The sequence below is a fragment of the Borostomias antarcticus genome (genome assembly GCF_949987555.1).
Source record: "Borostomias antarcticus genome assembly, chromosome: 14".
In the NCBI taxonomy this organism is placed as follows: Eukaryota; Metazoa; Chordata; class Actinopteri; order Stomiiformes; family Stomiidae; genus Borostomias; species Borostomias antarcticus.
This window is the reverse complement of record NC_140247.1, coordinates 22,874,571-22,894,121: the sequence shown is the minus strand read 5'-3', so window position 1 is coordinate 22,894,121 and position 19,551 is coordinate 22,874,571. Positions and strand designations below refer to the sequence as shown.

The 19,551-nt window shown below is 42.8% G+C and overlaps 1 protein-coding gene across 1 annotated transcript; it reads left to right on the top strand.

Moving 5' to 3' along the window:
- Positions 1-2,560: 2,560 nt before the first annotated feature.
- Positions 2,561-18,901, top strand: LOC311317568 (transmembrane 9 superfamily member 2-like; the record flags this gene model as incomplete). The annotated part of the gene is given in 18 exon segments (XM_084448642.1): positions 2,561-2,629; positions 2,631-2,699; positions 4,433-4,500; positions 4,822-4,915; positions 7,012-7,139; positions 7,231-7,360; positions 8,354-8,481; positions 9,448-9,559; positions 9,682-9,761; positions 10,046-10,151; positions 12,947-13,079; positions 13,166-13,285; positions 13,519-13,576; positions 13,707-13,866; positions 15,703-15,854; positions 16,033-16,144; positions 16,690-16,861; positions 18,477-18,901. Coding segments are annotated over 18 exon segments (2,028 nt in total). The 3' UTR covers positions 18,614-18,901.
- Between the last annotated feature and the right edge of the window lie 650 nt (positions 18,902-19,551).

Here is a 19,551-nt window from a genome sequence, read left to right as displayed (position 1 = left end):
AATATTTAGCATCTAACTATTTAGTCGCAGTCATACGTGTGTAAACTTCCGCTTTAACTGATTCCGATATTGCGCAATGCCTTGATCTCGCGGTAGGCGACTTCCGCGGTAGCTTACTTATTTGAAAAGCTAGGCGCAACAACAAGACAGGCTCGTGCGAAGCATTTGTTTGGGATCTCTACAATGACACGCTATTGTGCCGTTGCCAATTGTGGCAAAATCCATTCATCTGTAACTTGTCATAGACTTCCCTACAACCATCCCGCAAGATTGAAGTTGTGGCTAGAATCTCTTTACTTGGATGTAAACACACCCGTGGATATTCTTCGGGTCTTAGATCACCGTGTGTGCGCTTTGCATTTTGAGGACAAATGTTATAAGCCTAGGCAATTCTCGAAGAAATCTCCCAAAAGGGTCTTCCTCAAACGTCTATTATCTACGATAATAGATAACAAACTCTCACTGAGTCAATTCTGTTTGGTACCAAGGGCTTGAATTACCGGGGATGGGGGGGTCCGGGGGAGAGTACCCTGGAAAGGACTGCATTGCTATTGTTAACTCCCCCTCCACTAAAATGTCAAAGATATACACTCAACACCCATGATTGTTTTAAAGTGTAATTCAAACCCTGACTAAGTGGGAGGGACTTGCACCGATCTGAAAGAGGGCGGTTTATTTCCTGGGGCAGGATAGACAGAGGCCTCTATACATTTAACCACACGTAGGTAACTCTTTGTTAAATACACCAGGTTAGAGGGGGTATGCCACCTTTGTAAGTTTGTTTAGAGTAGTTTAGATAGTCAGGGACATTCTGCTACTGGGGCTTTGGGGGGGTGTAGTTAAGTAGTTTAGCTTGACCTCCTTCTTCGCTGTTTTATTTGGTTCAATTGTTTGGCATACTTCCGCCAGGCTCCTTGACCTGGTCCTGAGGTATTGTGTATTGAGTTTGTCCTTTATTATCCCCATTTTGTTACTTAAATACACTTTGGTTTATTGCACTGTTACTTTGTGTTGACGCAGTTCTTTGCTCCAGCGCTAACAGCTAGTTCAAATGTAGACAAATGTCAGATTTGTTTAGCTCGTGCATTGGATACTTTCTGGGTTGCTAGGCTACGAGAGAGGAGACGTTTGTGGTTACATTGTTACTTGCTACTTTGTTGTTACCTCGACTGCGCTGTAACTTTTGTTGTTTTTTATGTGAGAGTAAATAGCTAGACTCGACTCGCCTTACGTCTACCATCTCCCCGTTATTGTACTCCCACACCACACTACAAACCAGATCTGTCCTATACAGTACAAATTACAACTACTCAAAAACTCCAGATTATTTATATGAAGAGGGATGAAAGGTCTGACATGAGAAACTAAAGTACCTATACACTACAAACCAGATCTGTCTTCCTCCCTCTTTCGATCCCCCTCCCTCTGTCCCTCCTTTTTTTTCTCTGTCCTCCCTCTGTCTGTTCTCCATCCGTCTGGTCTCTGTCCTCCTCCCACTGTCTGCCCTGCAAAAAAGGTTTACTAAACACACATCCAATAAACCAGGTGCTGGACAGAAGTAGCCTACAAGTGAATTTAAAAAATAGGAATCCACATTCTAGATATGCTCCCATGAACCTTTATTTACACTTCAGAGTTTCGGGCGCAAGCCCACACTCCAACGTAAATGTTCATGGGAGCCTATATCTAGTGTGCAGATTCTATTGATCCCTGTTGTGGGCATGATTCGCGCATGTGCCAGTTTTGCCTTGTAGCATATGAGGTAGCATATGTAGCATATGAGGTAGCATATGTCCCCTCCTAAGTGGTCATGAGATCTGAGAGCCTGGCTGAGACATGAGTTATGGGAATTAGCTGCGCCGTGGCCTTCAATCCGCGATCCGCGCTTGTTTATTTTTGACAGGCGTGGGAGAGCGTGTGTGAAGAGGGTTATTTGCAGTGATGCCAACTTTGCGACTTTGACGCTAGATTTAGCGACTTTCCAGACCCCCTGGCGACTTATTTCATGAAAAGCAACTAGCAACAAATCTAGCTACTTTTTCTGTTCATTTGGGGAATTATTGTGTTGACAAGGAAGCGAGCTCAGTTCACCAGTCACGACGAGAGAAAACTTTTTTTGCTGCCTCCCTCGCTCGCCCACACACACACCACACGCGCTGGGATCCCTCCCGCAACAACCAATCGTATTGTCAGAAACGGCTAGTTTACCTAGATACTGGTGACGTTAGGTTAAGTTTTAATTAAGCCCTGTAGGCTATATATATTTTTTCCGTTATTCTTTAGGTTTACAGACCTACGTTGTTTAAAAGCAAAAAAACGAATGTTATACAGCAACAAAACAAGTTTGTAGTAACTAAATAGTTTGATTGTTTTTTCCATTCCCATCATCTTCACATGGCTGATGTAGGCTAGGCTTTATAGGGTTGAGCATTGACTCAACTCATAGAGGCGTGAGCATTGACTGCTCTGAAAACAGCATCTCCAAGCTGGAGTTTATACCCGCAAAAGATAATTAGCTTAATATATTGGTCTACATAATCTTTATTTAATCTCCGATAAAATGAAGAGGTGGTTAGAACCGAGATTTGTTCTAGTGTTCTTGATCCTTGCTTTCAATTCGTGCTCAGGGTTCTTTCTACCTTCCGGGTTTAGCCCCTGTGACTTTTTGTGAAGAAGCCAATGCAGCGGATGGTTGTCAGGTAGGCCTAAAGTAGCCTAGGGAGTAGCCTAGGGAGTAGCCTAGGGAGTAGCCTAGGGAGTAGCCTAGGGAGTAGCCTAGGGAGTAGCCTAGGGAGTAGCCTAGGGAGTAGCCTAACTCCGCGTTTTAGGGTGTAGTAGGCTAACTCCCCCCGTTCGTTATCATGTGCTTTTCCTGAATTTAACTCAACTAACAAGGGAGTAGGACTCCTAACACTTGTAGATTTAGTGGTAGACTACTACCGTGTAATTTCCCGAAACTACGGCGTAACATTTTCGTAGGCTGCCTATGCTGAATCGGTAGGCCTACTTAAATGTGTAGGCTAGCCTTTAGTCTACATAGTTTTTGTATATTGTGTCCCTGTTGTTCCTAGATGACACAGGGTTGAAATGATAGTATACAGTTTAGGCGAAAATTGTGTAAAAATGTGTGTTGTTGACAGTTTAAAGAGGTCCAGTGACCTCTATGTTGGTCAGAAAGATTAACGACTTGGCTTGAATGAAAGCTTAGAAGGTCCCCTTTAGAATGATACCAAGGACAATATTGTGAGATATTGACAAATGTTCTGTACATGAAACTAAACCAGGATATGCACCAGCATCTAAAATGTCATTTTCTTAAGGGGGTGGATAACTTCATGAGCTGATAACTATGATACAGCTACCACTCAAGAATGGTTATCATACCAAAATCTATAGACATGTATCTTTTCAAAAATCATAAGTATGTTGAGTGGTACCGATATCTGGTCTGGCCCTATTGTCACTTCCTTGTTCCTGGTTCCTGTTCCACTGAAGTTACATCGTAAATTCAGGGACATTACACAATACACACCTCCACAGTTGACTCAGCTGTGAGTTGACAGGAAATCACGTGACCTCTACACTGGAGGTTGACACCAGAAGTATTGTTTTTGTCTGAAAATTAGCCCTCTACTGGGGTATAGCCCCGAATAGTATACTGCCCTGTACCAGGTCTCAGAACCAACTGAGGCTTTCAAAATTCACAAAACAAGTATTCAATGAAATTCACAAAACCCTTCTTCATGGTTTAGCCTACCTAGCTATCAATGTAACGTTAGCGAGCTTGGTGCAGCCAGTGGTTGTTTTCTAGCTAGCTACAGTAGCTACCTCTGGCTTGAAATCAAATCTAACTACGTTAATCTCTGGAAGATCACAGGGTTCCACAAAATGCCAGTGACAGACTCAATAAACACAAATTTACCTAGTCTAACGTAACTTAACTGGCAAATGAGTAAGTGCTAGCAGCTAGCATGTCGCCTGTAGATTGCCAGTTATGTCCCTGAATCTGGTAAAATCTTCCTGCATTTGAAGTAAGACGATAGCTTTAAGACATCTAATGGAGTTTTTTTTGTTACATAACGGTTTGCACATATCAACAACGTTCATTCTATTCCAGCGGTTAAACTGATCAATTGCTGTGACGTCAAGTAGTCAACACAATCATCTTATTGCACCACCAATCATCTTACACCACCACCACTTTATGCTTCTGCAAGCATTTTGTGAAGTTAATAGGTTTAGATATTGAAATGTAACTTACATAACCTATTTGTTCAATAGCTGTAAGGTTAAGCAGGTACACTACTGCTGAACAAGGCTCAGTTGAACAGTGGCTACAGACAAACTTGTGAGACTGCGGTGTAAACCTGCTACTGATATCAGTTATCTCATTCTCTTGATTTGAGCTGGGTCTGATGCTGTTCTTTTGCAGACTGACATCCAGCTGTTTGTGAACCGCCTGGACTCAGTGAAATCTGTCCTGCCCTACAAGTATGACGTGTAAGTACACTTGCTATTACAACTCTAACTAATGCACTTCTGAACCCTTCTGTAAAGAAGTCAAAAAGGCCATGAGGATGTTGTTAGTTATTGGCAACAGCGGTATATTAACAGAAAGACAAACACTTAAACGCTGTCTTGGTTAGACACGAAGGCAGGGAAGAGACACAATAGGAAGAGAGACAAAACAGGAAACACACAGGCCCTTTATGCCACAAACAGGGCCACTCCCCCTGGATGTACAGTCAGTTAGGAACCCCATCCTTACCAGGTCACTACACTTTCTTCCTATCCTCATTCACTGTGAACTTTTTTCCACAGCTTTGACTTTTGCCAAGATGAAAATGAGAAGAAGCCATCAGATAACCTTGGGCAGGTGCTATCTGGCGATAGAATTGAGACATCGCCATATAAGGTAAAAGTGACATTCTGACTGATGTCATAGTTGGCCACAGTGGTTTTATCACTGGGATTATTTTCTGTTAAATGTCCTCTGGAAATCTCAAGAATGTAATACAGTACATGCAAGGCGTTGTCTAATTACTGCAGGCAGAGATGCTCTCTAGTGATACATCAATGCTAGGGCCTCATTTATAAAACTGGGTCACGTCCCACGCCAGTCCCACACCAGTTTCCCATTATAAATCACAATCAACCATAAACCTTGCATGCGTGTGTCTTGTACAACCCTTTCTAACACCCATAATTGCCTATAAATGGTCAATGAGCCACCTCATTCATCCACTCATAAATAGTGATGGCAATGACGGTGATACTCAGTGTGAAATAGAAGTTCTTGTAGCGGAGGTTAAAGCAAGATTGGTGGGGGGACCGAAGATTAACTGAAGATCATAGGTTCAATCTCAATCCACGCCACTGTATTCATATGCATAATTTCAGATCCAGTCTCCCTCTCCCCCAGCCCAGTTTATCACCCTAATTTAGATCAGATACGCCCCTGCCCTTATCTTATAGGTTTTGTAGATTTTTTTCTATTTTCATTGTTTATTGGTTGTAAAGTGAGACGTCATATTTGTACACTGCTGAAACTGAATATTGGTTTGGTAGGTGCTTCCGCGTTCTCCTTCTCCCGTGGACTTCAGACAAAACAGTTGTGTGTTAAATGTATACAGCATTTTGCCTACAAGAGCTAAGTAGCTAACAGTAGTTTGTAGACTAACTGATAGTTCTGACAGTTGTTGCTGACAATAATTAGTCATTTGAAGTGAGAGCATTAGAAGGGACCTTTAGTGATCTTCAAGTAGCTAATTAGCCAACACGTACGCCAACATGGGCCGTAGTTTAACTCACATAGGCCCTCATTTATCAATGGAGCACAGATCCGACTGCAGAAATGATGGTACGACAGCATCCATGTGTGATCTATCAAACATTTGTATGCCGCCAATCCCATTGTATGAATTATTGGGCGTTGACAAATGTGACAAAAAGTAGCTTGCAGGCCCAAAAGCCTGCAAAAGTGAAACTAATGTCTTTTGACATCTGCAGACCGCAAAAAGCCAAGCTGGTTTGGCACTACTGCAGCCCAACATTGAAGGCCTTACCGCCGCTAAGCTCAATGTTATCAAACAGATTGCCTGACCTGGACAATAACTCAGTAGCCTGGCTCACCCGAAAGGAGCTGCAGGTCTAAAAGACATACGACAGAAGAAGAAAATTGATCAGAAAACAGTTGTCACTGGTGACCGCTGGCGGCTATTTTGAAAAAATGGTTGCCATGGGCACCATTGAAAATTCATAATGCCTCAATATCCAAATCTTTTTGTAAAGCCTTTGGCTACATGTGTACCAAATTTGATGTTTTTTTTAATCACAAAAAGCATAATCTTTATGGTTATCTGCACAAAATGTGGTGACCACCGGCGGCCATTTTGAAAAAATGGTTGTCGTGGGCGACATATTGAATATTGCCAGGGGCTCCATGCTAAAAAAAATTGATAGACCCTAAGGAAACACTATGCAAAAAATCTTGCTTTTATCCACCCAGTAACGGTAATTTCACTAAGCCACCTGACTATATATCCTAAATCATTTTTTCCCATTATTTGCAGTGAAGAGAGCGGAGAGGGAGAGCAGAATTAAAATAGTAGGCCTACATTCATCTCTTGATGGTGATGTTACGTTTATCAACAGTGACAACATGCAGAATATGAACAGACAGTTGGTGTGTATAAAACATTCACACACCCGAATGTTTATTCAATAGCACAGTCACACTTCTCACAACAATAAGCTGTCGCTGCTTCCGTGTCAGAATTACTGACATGAACGCCACAACACGTCTCGCCTCATATTCAAGTCTCATCATATTCGTGAGATGGAGAAAGACTTGCTCTTTGCACTGTGCTGTCTCATACCTGCACCTATCCGATGTTGTCTCCATTTGATGCATCACGACTGAAAGCAAATTCCTAGTATTTTGAAAAACTACAATGGCAATAAAACTAATTCTGATGTCATGACCACGGTTACCCCTGTCTTGTCTTTCAGTTCTCTTTCAAAAAGAATGTCGAATGCCAGAAAGTGTGCACAAAATCCTATGAGAAGAGCAGACCACAGGATAAAAACAATCTGGATTTCCTCAAGAGAGGAATGCAGTTGAATTACCAGCATCACTGGTGGGCTACCCTCTCCCCGCAATTTTTAAAAGTCAGCTATCTTGAAAAACTTCCAGTTTGATGTGGAATTTAACAAAGGGTGACGTTTCAGGATCGTTGACAACATGCCAGTCACATGGTGCTACGATGTGGAGGACAATCAGAAATACTGCAGTCCTGGCTTCCCCATTGGCTGTCTGGTCACAGCGTTCGGCCGGGCTAAGGATGCCTGTGTCATCAATGTAAGTCAGACTTTCTCTGTATGTCAATTTCAACAAGTGAAATCTTGAGTGAGTTGTGGGGCATTAACTTTGGCTGAATCCCAATTCACCCCTTGGCCCTACCCCTTACCCCTAATACTGTACTTCATTTTCCGCATTCATGTTTAGGGGTAGGCCTTGAGGGTATCAAGTGTAGGGGTACATAGCCCTCAAAATTGAGATTTTTCAAACCCACACTTCAAATGAAAGGCTATGAGCAAACAACAAAAGAGCACCACACATTTCCAAAATACTACTGTTGTGCCACGGAATATCATTTAAAGATGTTTGAGGCGGTAATGTACTTGTTTAACTTCAAATCTGTGGTCAATGTATCAAGATAGAGACAATTTGTTGTTACAAAGTGTTGTGGTCCGTTTTGGGTAGGCTTAGATGGACAATCAGTCTCAGAGGAAGATTCAAAAACTATAACTATAATTATTTTTGTTTAATATCGTTTAAATTATCTACCTTTTTTTTTTTTTATAACAAGCATACATGTAGCCTAACGAAAAATTGCTATGGCATGCTGATATGCCTTAGCTAACATTGTTTTAAAGCTGATTTGTGCATGACAGTCCCGCATTTTGACACATTTTCATGTCGCATTTCCCCCCTTTGATAGCATGAGTGACACTCGAAATGTAACTAGTCCATTAACGTACTTGCTGCACTTGTTACCGCTCTGTGCAGACCGGCAGATTAGACTAGAGGACCTACTGATGACATATCGGTCTTGAAGGGGTGTCCCATTTCATAGGGGAAGATTTCAACCCACTAGCCCTTGACACTCTGTTCCGAGGGGCAAGGGGTAGGGGTAAAAATGAGAAATGGGATTCGGCCTTTGAAAACTGGTGTTGAAAGTACAGAATCAGACATGTTATGAATCAGATTTACATCTTATAAATGTAGGACTAATCTATCCTCTTAGAAAACGGGGTACCTGTGTTTGACTGGTCTACACTGGTTTTTCAGTCGGAGTTCAACAAGAAGAATTCGTTCTACATCTTCAATCACGTGGACATCAAGATCACATACCACAGTGGGGCTGCGGAGGGGTGGAGGGGGGCTCGACTGGTGGGTGCCACCCTGGAGCCCAAAAGGTGAGAACTCAGTTTGTGTGTGTGTGTGTGTGTGTGTGTGTGTGTGTGTGTGTGTGTGTGTGTGTGTGTGTGTGTGTGTGTACAACTCTTTCCCTTGAGGACCATGTCTTTTTGGTTTCTCCCTGGCAGTGTATGAATTAATAATTATTTGATTTAATAAAAAGCAGCGGCAAAAAGAAAAGTTTTCAGTCTTGATTTAAAAGAACTAAGAGTTGCAGCAGACCTGCAGTTTTCTGGAAGTTTGTTCCAGATATGTGGAGCATAAAAACTGAACGCTGCTTCTCCATGTTTTGTTTTAACTCTGGGGACAGAAAGCAGGCCTGTGCCAGACGACCTGAGAGGTCTGGATGGTTCATAACGTAGCAGCAGATCAGAAATATATTTTGGCCTTAAACCATTCAGTGCTTTATAAACCAACAGCAGTATTTTAAAGTAAATTATTTGACAGACAGGACGCCAGTGTAAAGACCTCAGAACTGGAGTGATGTGATCCACTTTCTTAGTGAGGACTCGAGCAGCAGCGTTCTGAATCAGTTGCTGCTGTCTGATCGATTATTTATAGAGACCTGTAAACACACCGTTTTTAAGTTAGAGATAAACGCATGGACAGGTTTTTCCAGATCCTTTTAATTTTCAGTAGTTATTATTTTCGTTTTAACCCTCTTTGCGCAGCCTAAACCAACAGTCTGTCCTCTTCCTGTTTACATGGTAGCCGTTGCTAGGAACACTGGGTAGAGAATCTAGCGTAGGTGGATTAGAGAATATACTGTAGCGCAGGAGTTCAACGGATTCAAACCAAAATAATATAAAATAAACTACTGAAAATTATTTGAAACTAACTGGGGCACCGGAATGGTCCTTTAAACATCTACAGATGAGGAGCTTTGTAATTTTGTGTGTGTGTAGCTTGTAACTCTGTGTGTGTGTGTGTGTGTGTGTGTGTGTGTGTGTGTGTGTGTGTGACAGTTACAACCATGCTGATGAGGATAAAATTGTGTGTGAGGGCCCACCCATGGATGTCCCTGTACAATTCGACAACAATCTCAAGATTACCTACTCTTACTCCGTCACCTTTCAGGTATGTTACATTCATGTTGGGAGGGGAAGCACTGCTTGTAAAATATGTCCGGTTTACAGAATTACAGATCAAGTGTGTGGAGGTACCACCTTTTATAGTCATGAACATTTCCATATTCACAGGAAAACAATAGTATCAAATGGGCGTCCAGGTGGGACTACATCCTGGTCTCCATGCCTCACACCAACATCCAGTGGTTCAGGTGTGTTTTTAGTCCTGACGAGAAACATAATCTGATGAATGAATGAATGAATGAATGAATGTCAAGTACAACGAAATTAGAAGAGCAAACCTTTAAGGTGCAGAACAATAAAAGTATATCTAAAGTATAAAAGTATAGTCGTAATAAATATACAATAAGGGTAGAAAAACATACATACATTTTTAGTCCTGACGAGAAACATAATCTGATCCTCAAATGTCAGTTGTTGGAATTTATGCCGACTGTCACTTAATTGTATCCTATTTGACCTGTGTTTCATCCAGCATCATGAACTCTCTGGTGATCGTTCTCTTCCTGTCCGCTATGGTGGCCAGGATCATGCTGAGGACACTGCATAAGGACATTTCCAGATACAACAAGATGGACCAGGTAAACACAAACAGCCCTTTATACTCACTATGTATTTGAGCAACTAACTCAAGTATATGGATCCATGGTCATGGAAATTGTGAGGAAATGTTTTGAAATGGAATGAAACTTGGAACATACTATCTTGTTTAAGAACACTGATTAGAGTGTTCTATTATGAAACATTTTGCTGTATCATCTACCTACCTAAAAAGGACGATTTGTTCGACAACCGTGCACTATATAAAGTTGACCTTCGGCAGGTGTATTGCTCAGGACCCAATGACATGGCAAAGCTAACCAGCTGTCTGTGAGTTGTATGTGAATTTGTCTGGATCGTGGCGGGACACAAGAAAGCTGGAAAAAATCTGCCCCTTTTGGCTCATTCCGAACATGGGCACTTGGACCCACATCTGTTCTAGAGAAAGCTGCTTTGGAATGTAGTGGTCTAAGTATAAGGTTCCAGTGAGGCTGCCCACCGGGTTTCATGCCCTGGTCTCGCCAGATCCGGATCCCACAGGGAAGTGGCGTATTGGGCTGCCTCTCCCGAGGGTAGTTAGTTTAATTTTGGTGCGAGTGTCCAAGGTCAAGGTCAACTTTATTTATATAGCACATTTTAAATCAACCGAAGTTGCACCAAAGTGCTTTACAGTATAAATAAAATAAAAACAGACAATACATACAAACAATACTGAATATATAAGTGTCCGCCTCTGTGGGTGCAGTGTGTGACCGACCCTCCATAGCAGCAGCGGGAAAATTGGACAAATTGGGTCAAAATGGGATAAAATCTGAAATAAATCTATGAAAAAAAGAAACAAGTGTTTATATGTGTATTGCTATATTGTGGGGAAATTTATGAAACGGACTTGATATAGATATTATATTACTATAATATAACTTGGTACTATGAATGTGATTTTTTATGAATAGGTTCAGAATGTGAGTACAAATAAAAATTGCGAATTGTGCATATGCTAAGCTAACAAAGCTAACCAGCTGTCTGTGAGGACTAGCATATACACTATGTGACTGATGCGCATGTGTATCTCACAATGCATTCTCGGAACTGGAACCAAATGAATGTGGTAGTGAGTGAATTGACTTGGGTAAAAGATCTTTACTGAGTTTATTTGCTCAAAAGACAAATTAAGAGTTGTTTCAAGTAGCCTTTTCGTATGAGTAAATTCATTTTATTTCTTGCATTTAAGGAAAATGAAAGCATTTATAGCAAAAGATTTTATAAGTGCAGAACAGCCGCAGGCCCTAGTGGGGACTGTGTTAGTGTCTTTAAAGGTATAATATGTAGTATGTGGATTATTTCCCATCTAGTGTCTAAAGATAAGAACTGCAACAACACAATGTATTGGTTGCCAAAATGTCAGAGAATGCACTGTTTCAGTCATACTGTGATAAGATCTTCACTCCAAGAGGAACATAAGTTACACTAATCAGTAATCACAATCAAGTATTTCAGAGTGCCATGTAATAAGTTACGTTAGATGCTGTAGTGTGGAGATAACGTTAGGTCTGGCTATGCAGATTCCAAGAAAGATAACGATAGCTAGTTAGCTAGCTTACCGGTCTAGTAGAAAATAAGCCATCTCACCATGCGACTTTATCCCATGAAACTCCATAAACTCCGTCCAACAAGCAAAGGCTGGCCCGATATCTATCCGACTTTTGCTCCTTCTTCGGTCACTGAGCTTTTGAGATTCATATCGCACGGTTCGCCGGGGCTCAGGCGGAGAAGCAGGACGACGAAGCTCGGCCATTTTACCAAACGTTTAGCTGAAAAGAGTGAGCGAAGGTGGACGGAAAAGCTGCCGTTTTATAGTCGCACACACTTGATGCTAACCAACATCTATAATGCTGCTAATTCATGGAAGTATAAAGTTAGCTGGCTATTGCTAATCTCACAGTGGTGAAGCTAGAATAGTACCTGGCAACCCAGCGGCAGTACCAACGCTGTAATACTATTGGCTGGTATGATATCAACAGAGTGTCATTGTCGGGCCGTCAACATTTCATAATGTAATAATTTCTGACAAAATATATTTTTTTATGGAAAAGCAATACTTTTACTCTGCAGCCTTCGCATAGCTCTATGGATGTATTATTTTTGAAAAAATGTTTATTTTACTCCACATATTATATATTATACCTTTAAAATCACATAGCTGGGGGCGCCCCGGTAGCTCAATGGGCTGGGGTGCTTACCATGTAAAGGCTAGTCCTTTCTGCAGCGGCGTGGGTTCAAATCCGACCCATGCCCTTTGCTGCATGTCTTCCCCTCTCTCTCTCTCCCACCTTTCCTGTCTGTCACCTACACTGTCCTATCGTAATAAAGCAGAAATGCCTTAAAAAATGTATAAAAAAAATAAAATAAAATCACATAGCTGCTTCAAATCATCTTAAGTATGTAAATGATGCAAAAGATAGACACTGGAAGGACAAGGGTTCCCTGCCAAAGCATGACTATGATTGGCACGAATCTTGTGTTGTAATATTTCACAGGAAAACTTGATAAAGAATCCACCACCCACAGGACATACTTCCATATCCTATGTAAGATTGTCACAGGCCTGAAGAGCTCACATTGTGGTGGTGGTCGAACCTGGCGATTGGTGGTTTGATTTCTGGCTTTAAAGGTGTCACAACAAAAACAGTGTCGTAACATTTGGTGCCTGTTGCCATAGCAGACAGTTCATTGTTTCCAAGAGAGATTATTTTTCATCACAAGGGCAAAGTATGAACTCTCTTCTTTGTCAGCCTTTGAGCTACACTGAGATGCACGTCCACACCATATTTTATAGGAGGACGCCCAGGAGAAGTCTGGGTGGAAGCAGGTCCATGGGGATGTGTTCAGACCCCCCAGGAAAGGCATGCTGCTGTCTGTGTTCCTGGGCCAGGGCACCCAGATCTTCATCATGACCTTCATCACCCTCTGTAAGAGAATCACTCCTACCACCACATGTACCATTGGTGTTTTGCATAGTGATCAGGCTGATGTTCAACCCCCCCTCCTCTTCCAGTTCTGGCCTGCCTGGGGTTCCTGTCCCCTGCCAACCGTGGGGCTCTGATGACCTGTGCTGTGGTTCTCTGGGTTCTGCTGGGAACCCCTGCTGGCTACGTCTCAGCACGCCTCTACAAAAGTGAGTGCCGTTGACACACCCCTCAGGGACAACTCTAGCCCACAATGAGCTGATGAAATGAGTAATTCGCAAACTTTGTGCTCTGGTGAAATTAGAGTACCTGCAACCTTTTGAAGGGTCCATGACAACAAGTCCCAATTAGTGTTTTGCTTGCCTCAGCAACATACCTGGCCAGTCTCCTAAGACCTTGCTCTAACTAACTAACCCACATTCAATCTCCTGTGTTCCCTCAGCGTTTGGCGGTGAGAAATGGAAGACCAATGTCCTGCTGACGGCACTGCTGTGTCCAGGGTAGGTGTGCTCTCCACCTTGCTTCTACACCACACCTATAACGTCTCAGTTGATGCACAAAACATCCCATGATACTTCATACAGTATGTCTCTCTTGCTTTTCCACTGTCCCCTCCTCCCCCTCCTACAGGATTGTGTTTGCAGGCTTCTTCCTGATGAACCTGATCCTGTGGGTGGAGGGCTCCTCAGCAGCCATTCCCTTCAGCACCATGGGGGTCATCTTGGCGCTGTGGTTTGGCATCTCTGTCCCTCTCACCTTCCTAGGGGCTTACTTTGGCTTCAAGAAACCCGTGAGTTTGACCTGCCGACCCCTACTGTGTGGATGCAGTACCTCATACTGCTGTAGGCTATTACACAAGGCTCGGATGGGTCTCGGTTTCTCGTTTAACAGTCTTTGGCCCGTAAGATAAGTGTTTATGGTCACCACCTGTGTGTCATGCCCATTTGACCCCTGCCCTGTGTGTCCAATACTGCTCACGTGACTCTTATGTGCTGTGCATACCGAACAGCCAGGGAAAATGATCTACAGTGCATTCGGAAAGTATTCACACCCCTTCACTTTTTCCACATTTTGTTATGTTACAGCCTTATTCCAAAATGTATTAAATTATTTTTTTCCCTCATCAATCTACACACAATATCCCAAAATGACAAAGTGAAAAAAACAGTGGAATTTTTGCAAATATATATATATATATATATATATATATATATAATCACATGTACATAAGTATTCACTCCCTTTGCCATGACACTCAAAATTGAGCTCAGGTGCGTCCTGTTTTATATGATCATCCTTGAGATGTTTCTACAACTTGATTGAAGTCAACTTGTGGTAAATTAAATTGACTGAACATCATTTTGAAAGACACACACCTGTCCAGGGGCGGGGTAGCCATCGGGAGCACCGGGATGCCCTGGCTTGGCATGCTAACTGACGAGAAGTCTGTCATCTGCCAGCACCCCCCCCCCCCCCCAATCATACAATCATAATCGGAAAGCCCGCTCATTTCAAGTTTACTAAACGATTGCCGATTGGCGAAACTGAAAGTGTTCCATCTCACTGCGTCGGCGCGTCGCAAGATCACTGGTCAGATCCGGCTTAAAAGGTGGCCTGACTGGGGCTACATTTCCCGGCCTGAATTATTTCCCCAGCCTGGCCCTGCACCTGTCTATATAAGGTCTCACAGTTGACAGTGCGTGTTAGAGCACAAACCAAGCCAAGTCAAAGGAATTGTCTGTAGACCTCCAAGAAAGGATTTTATCAAGGCATTGATTTGGGGAAGGGTCCAAAACATGTCTGCAGCATTGAAGGTCCCGAAGAGCACAGTGGTCTCCATCATTTGCAAATGTAAGAAGTTTGGAACCACTGGCCACCCGGCCAAACTGAGCAATCGGGGGAGAAGGGCCTTGGTCAGGGAGGTGACCAAGAACCCGATGGTCACTCTGATAGAGCTCCAGCGTTCCTCTGTGGAGATGGGAGAACCTTCCAGAAGAACAATCATCTCTGCAACACTCCACCAGTCAGGCCTTTATGGTAGAGTGCCCATGTTCCTGAGTGGCCCAGCAGAGCCCAGACATGAACCCGATCGAACATCTCTGGACAGACCTGAAAATAGCTGTGCAGCGATGCTCCCCATCTAACCTGACAGATATTGAGAGGATCTGCAGAGAAGAATGGGAAAAATACCCTGAATACAGGTGTGCCAAGCTCATAGCATCATACCCAAGAAGACTTTGACGCTGCCAAAGGTGCCTTAACAATGCACTGAATAAAGGGTCTGAATACTTATGTAAGTGTGATGTTTGTATTTTGTATTTTTAATACATTTCCCAAAATTCCTAAAAAGGTTTTTCACTTGTCATTTTGGGATATTGTGTGTAGATTGATGAGGGGAAAAATGAATTTAATCCATTTTGGAATAAGGCTGTAACAACAAAATGTGGAGAAAGTGAAGGGGTGTGAATACTTTCCAGATGCACTGTATATCTTTCTCATTCATCTTGTGATCGATTTCTCTCTCTCTTTCTCTCTCTCTCTCTCTCTCTCTCTCTCTCTCTCTCTCTCTCTCTCACACACACACACTCTCTCTCGCCCTCACCCTCCCCATCGTTCGGTCCTGCAGGCGATTGAACAGCCAGTGCGGACCAATCAGATCCCCCGTAAAATCCCTGAGCGGTCGTTCATCACCAAGCCCATCCCTGGCATCATCATGGGGGGCATTCTGCCTTTCGGCTGCATCTTCCTCCAGATCTTCTTCATCCTCAACAGCATCTGGTAGGGACAGCTATCAATTTAAGATTAAGTTCACTAAAACTGGCTTTCGTCCACATTCCACAAGTCACAGTGAACATTTTCCCTCCGCTCTCTACAGCTGCTACTGTTTGAGTTACGTATATCAACTGTTGAGTGCCCTTTGACATTCGGTGATCTGTCCTGTGTGTTTGTGTCCCAGGTCCCACCAGATGTACTACATGTTCGGTTTCCTGTTCCTGGTCTTCATCATCCTCCTGATTACCTGCTCCGAGGCCACTATCCTGCTCTGTTACTTCCACCTGTGTGCGGAGGTGAGAGGCGGCATGCCCTGCACACTGATGCAGCTGGCACTTGTCATAGAAATTATAGTTTCATCACCTCCTTTTGTAATTCACCACCTCCCTAAACCTTTCACATAGCTGTGCTAACCTAATTCATGACAGGATGACCTCCAGGAGGTCAACACACCTAGAAATCTGTCTACTCCAGAATAACCATCCTTTGTCCCTTTGTCTCTTCAAGAAATTACCGCCTTTTCTCATGTCACGTGTCTGTATTCTCCACCACTGTTGATGACGCCTGCCATTTAATATGACGTACAATGGGTTAGCCAATCACATCCCGGAGCGCCATACCTGTGTTTTGCTTGAATATAAGGCAGCGCAAGACCAGGAGGCGGCACTTCTTGGATAAACCACTCATGTGCTTTGTCCAGAAGTCCTTGCGCTCGTATGTTTTCTCAATAAACCAGACTTAACCTGTTTGAGCGAATCTTGTTCTCTTTCTAGTTCTCTTTTCCTTGTCTTAATCGAACATTATTGTTGTTTGCTTGTTTGTGTCTTCCCGTGTTGTGTAGGACTACCACTGGTGGTGGCGCTCCTTCCTGACCAGTGGCTTCACGGCCGTCTACCTGTTCGTCTACGCCGTCCACTACTTCTTCTCCAAGCTGCAGATCATCGGCGCAGCCAGCACCATCCTGTACTTCGGCTACACCATGATCATGGTGCTCATATTCTTCCTATTCACAGGTGAGTAACGCATGCCTGGTACAGGGCCCAGTAGCACACGCCACGTCACACCCTGGAATGACCCGTCACAGTGTAGAGAAGGAATGTGTATTACAATGGAGAGGGAGGGAGGTGTGCTTAACTGTATTTGGTTGTTTGAGGAGTGACAGGAGGTTAACGTCACTAAAGAGCAACACAGACAGGTCCGTCTTCCCTCACAGAATGATGCAGGGTCCCTATCCTGTTCATGTGACATCACAGACCACGGGCCTGACAGAAAAATATCCTAACTGCTTGTCCTATCTTAATTTTAGTTTCAGAAGCAATTCCTAAACCCATGGCTGTGTCCTATACTATCTCAGGCCTCCTATCTTATCTTAACATAAGAAATCCTGACTATAACTGTTATTCGTTTGTTCAGTCAGCACTTGTCCTGTTATGCCTTCTTCATTTAGAATGTACATGAGACTACCTGTATCTTTGATTAGAATGTACTGGTAGGCACCTCGAGGTGGACAAGCCATATCAACAGCTCTCACTTGTCATTGGCTAGCTATGGATATGTGTTTCCCCTATAATTGTAACGAGGACCCCTGCCAGGCCAAAACTAAATATATTTTAATGCCAAAACTAGCAGACTTTTAGATAATGTTTTTAGCATAAAATCAATAGAGTTTAACATAGCAAAAATCCAAAGTCCAAACCCTGTGTCATAGCACCCCCACACAGGGAGCTAGCTTCACTCAAAGTTTTGTTTTAAATTGTGGAAAGTGTCTGAATGGACAGTAGGATTTGTCAGTTGTGTTTTGTAAACACAATATTCAAACTTCTCCCCTCCTCCCTGCTCCTCCCCCGCTCCTCCCCCTGACCACGGTTACCAAGTCAGACATATTTTTCCATCTGCAGCGTAACATCTGCAAGTCAGTGAGAAATCAAATGAACCACATCCTACACACTAATAACGCCAAAGAGCTCAATTGATCCACAAACACAGATAGGCTTTTCTCCCATAGCACAAATCCAGCGTGCACTAGTCCACTGTAGTTAGAATCTTCCAGGAAAAGCTTTAATGCTTCAAATTTCCCCAGCAGGTGAACACCAACCACAGATTCACTCTTGTTTTTGAACAAGCTTTGTCAGCTTGGAGGGGCCTCTGTAGAAACACACCATCACACATTCTAGTGCGGTTTAAGTGATCATTGAGAGGGATTATTTTCTATATGACTCTATACTTTATTTTTTAGGAAAATCCTACAAGGTATACCTTTAAAGTAATAAAGAATCTTGGAAATAGTAGCATTTTCTTTCTCCTTACGCACAAAACACAGACCAAAATTGAACTGAAACTGTGACCCAAAAACTGAGGTACATATTGAACCGTGAGCTGTTGTTGCATCCTAGTCCCCACCTCCCCAAACCGCGTGAGGCCCGTAAAGTCTCACTGGCGAAATCAGCCCAGAGATGAAACGCCCGCGTGATCAAAAGTCACATGCACTGTCTTCACCTGTTTGAATTAACTAATGTGTCTACTCGCTTCTCTCTCAGATCACCATCATAGATGTGGTCTCCTCCAATGAGACGCTTCCTGCTTCCTCGGTGGCCTAGCATGACCCTGTCTTCTTTGCTTCCTCCTCAGGTACCATCGGCTTCTTTGCCTGCTTCTGGTTTGTAAAGAAGATATACAGCGTGTGCTCAAGGTGGACTGAAGAGCAGAACGTGGATCTCGGAGGGCTTCCCATTTTCAAAGTCCCGCTGTTGAAGGAAACCGTTTGAATGGACTCTGGCTGGAACTAACCTCGAGTCCAGAGAAGACCACGAGAGCAGAACCGTCCGTTCTATGTGCCCAGAAACTTGATATATGTTGCTTTTCGTGTTGATGAATATTAATTTGCGATCATCAGACCATGCACCTCATGGTGAGTTCCAAAGATCTGCCTCAGTGGGCGGTGTGTTAAGAGGATGCAGGAAGACCTGAAATGCTTCTACTTTCTGTTTCTAATGTACACAGATGTACTTTAATTTGCTTTTATATTCCCAATATATCCAAATGTCTGTGATTTTTTTTTTTTTCACCACCTCTGCTGTACTTCGAAAATATACATGTTGATTGAAAGGAATGTCAACTTTATGGAAAAAAAAAAATAAAAGGATATTTTTTTTGTTGTTGTTTTGGTTAGTTGTTTTTTGTGTTTAGATTATTAACCATTAATGGCCTGTATTATGTTTTTTTTTTTTCCAGCAATGAAAATACATGTATCTGTAAACATGACATTGCCCTGATGACATGTCCATTCTCTTGTTATATAATGGCTACATTTTGGTTTACATTAAGATAATATATAGCAAACCTGGTTATGATGAAGCGCATCTATATTTTAAAGGTGAAAACAGAAGCCCAGTTTTTTAATGCATTTGGCATCATCTTCGTTTTGGACTGAGTGAAAAATTCCCCTGATTCATTGTCAACAGGGGGGAATTAAAATGGCCATATCTCAACATGGGAAGGTCACACAGACAATGCAGCATTAACAAACATGTCACGTGGGCGAGCACAGAGCTACGAAATGCATTCGTGGGCAGATGTCTGTGCTCTATGAACACCATTTCTAGTTTCATTTTTGGTTTGTTTTACTGCTACATAACATACTGTATATAACGCGAAACATCACAATACATTACAATGGTGTCTGTGATTATTGTTGGCTGTCTAT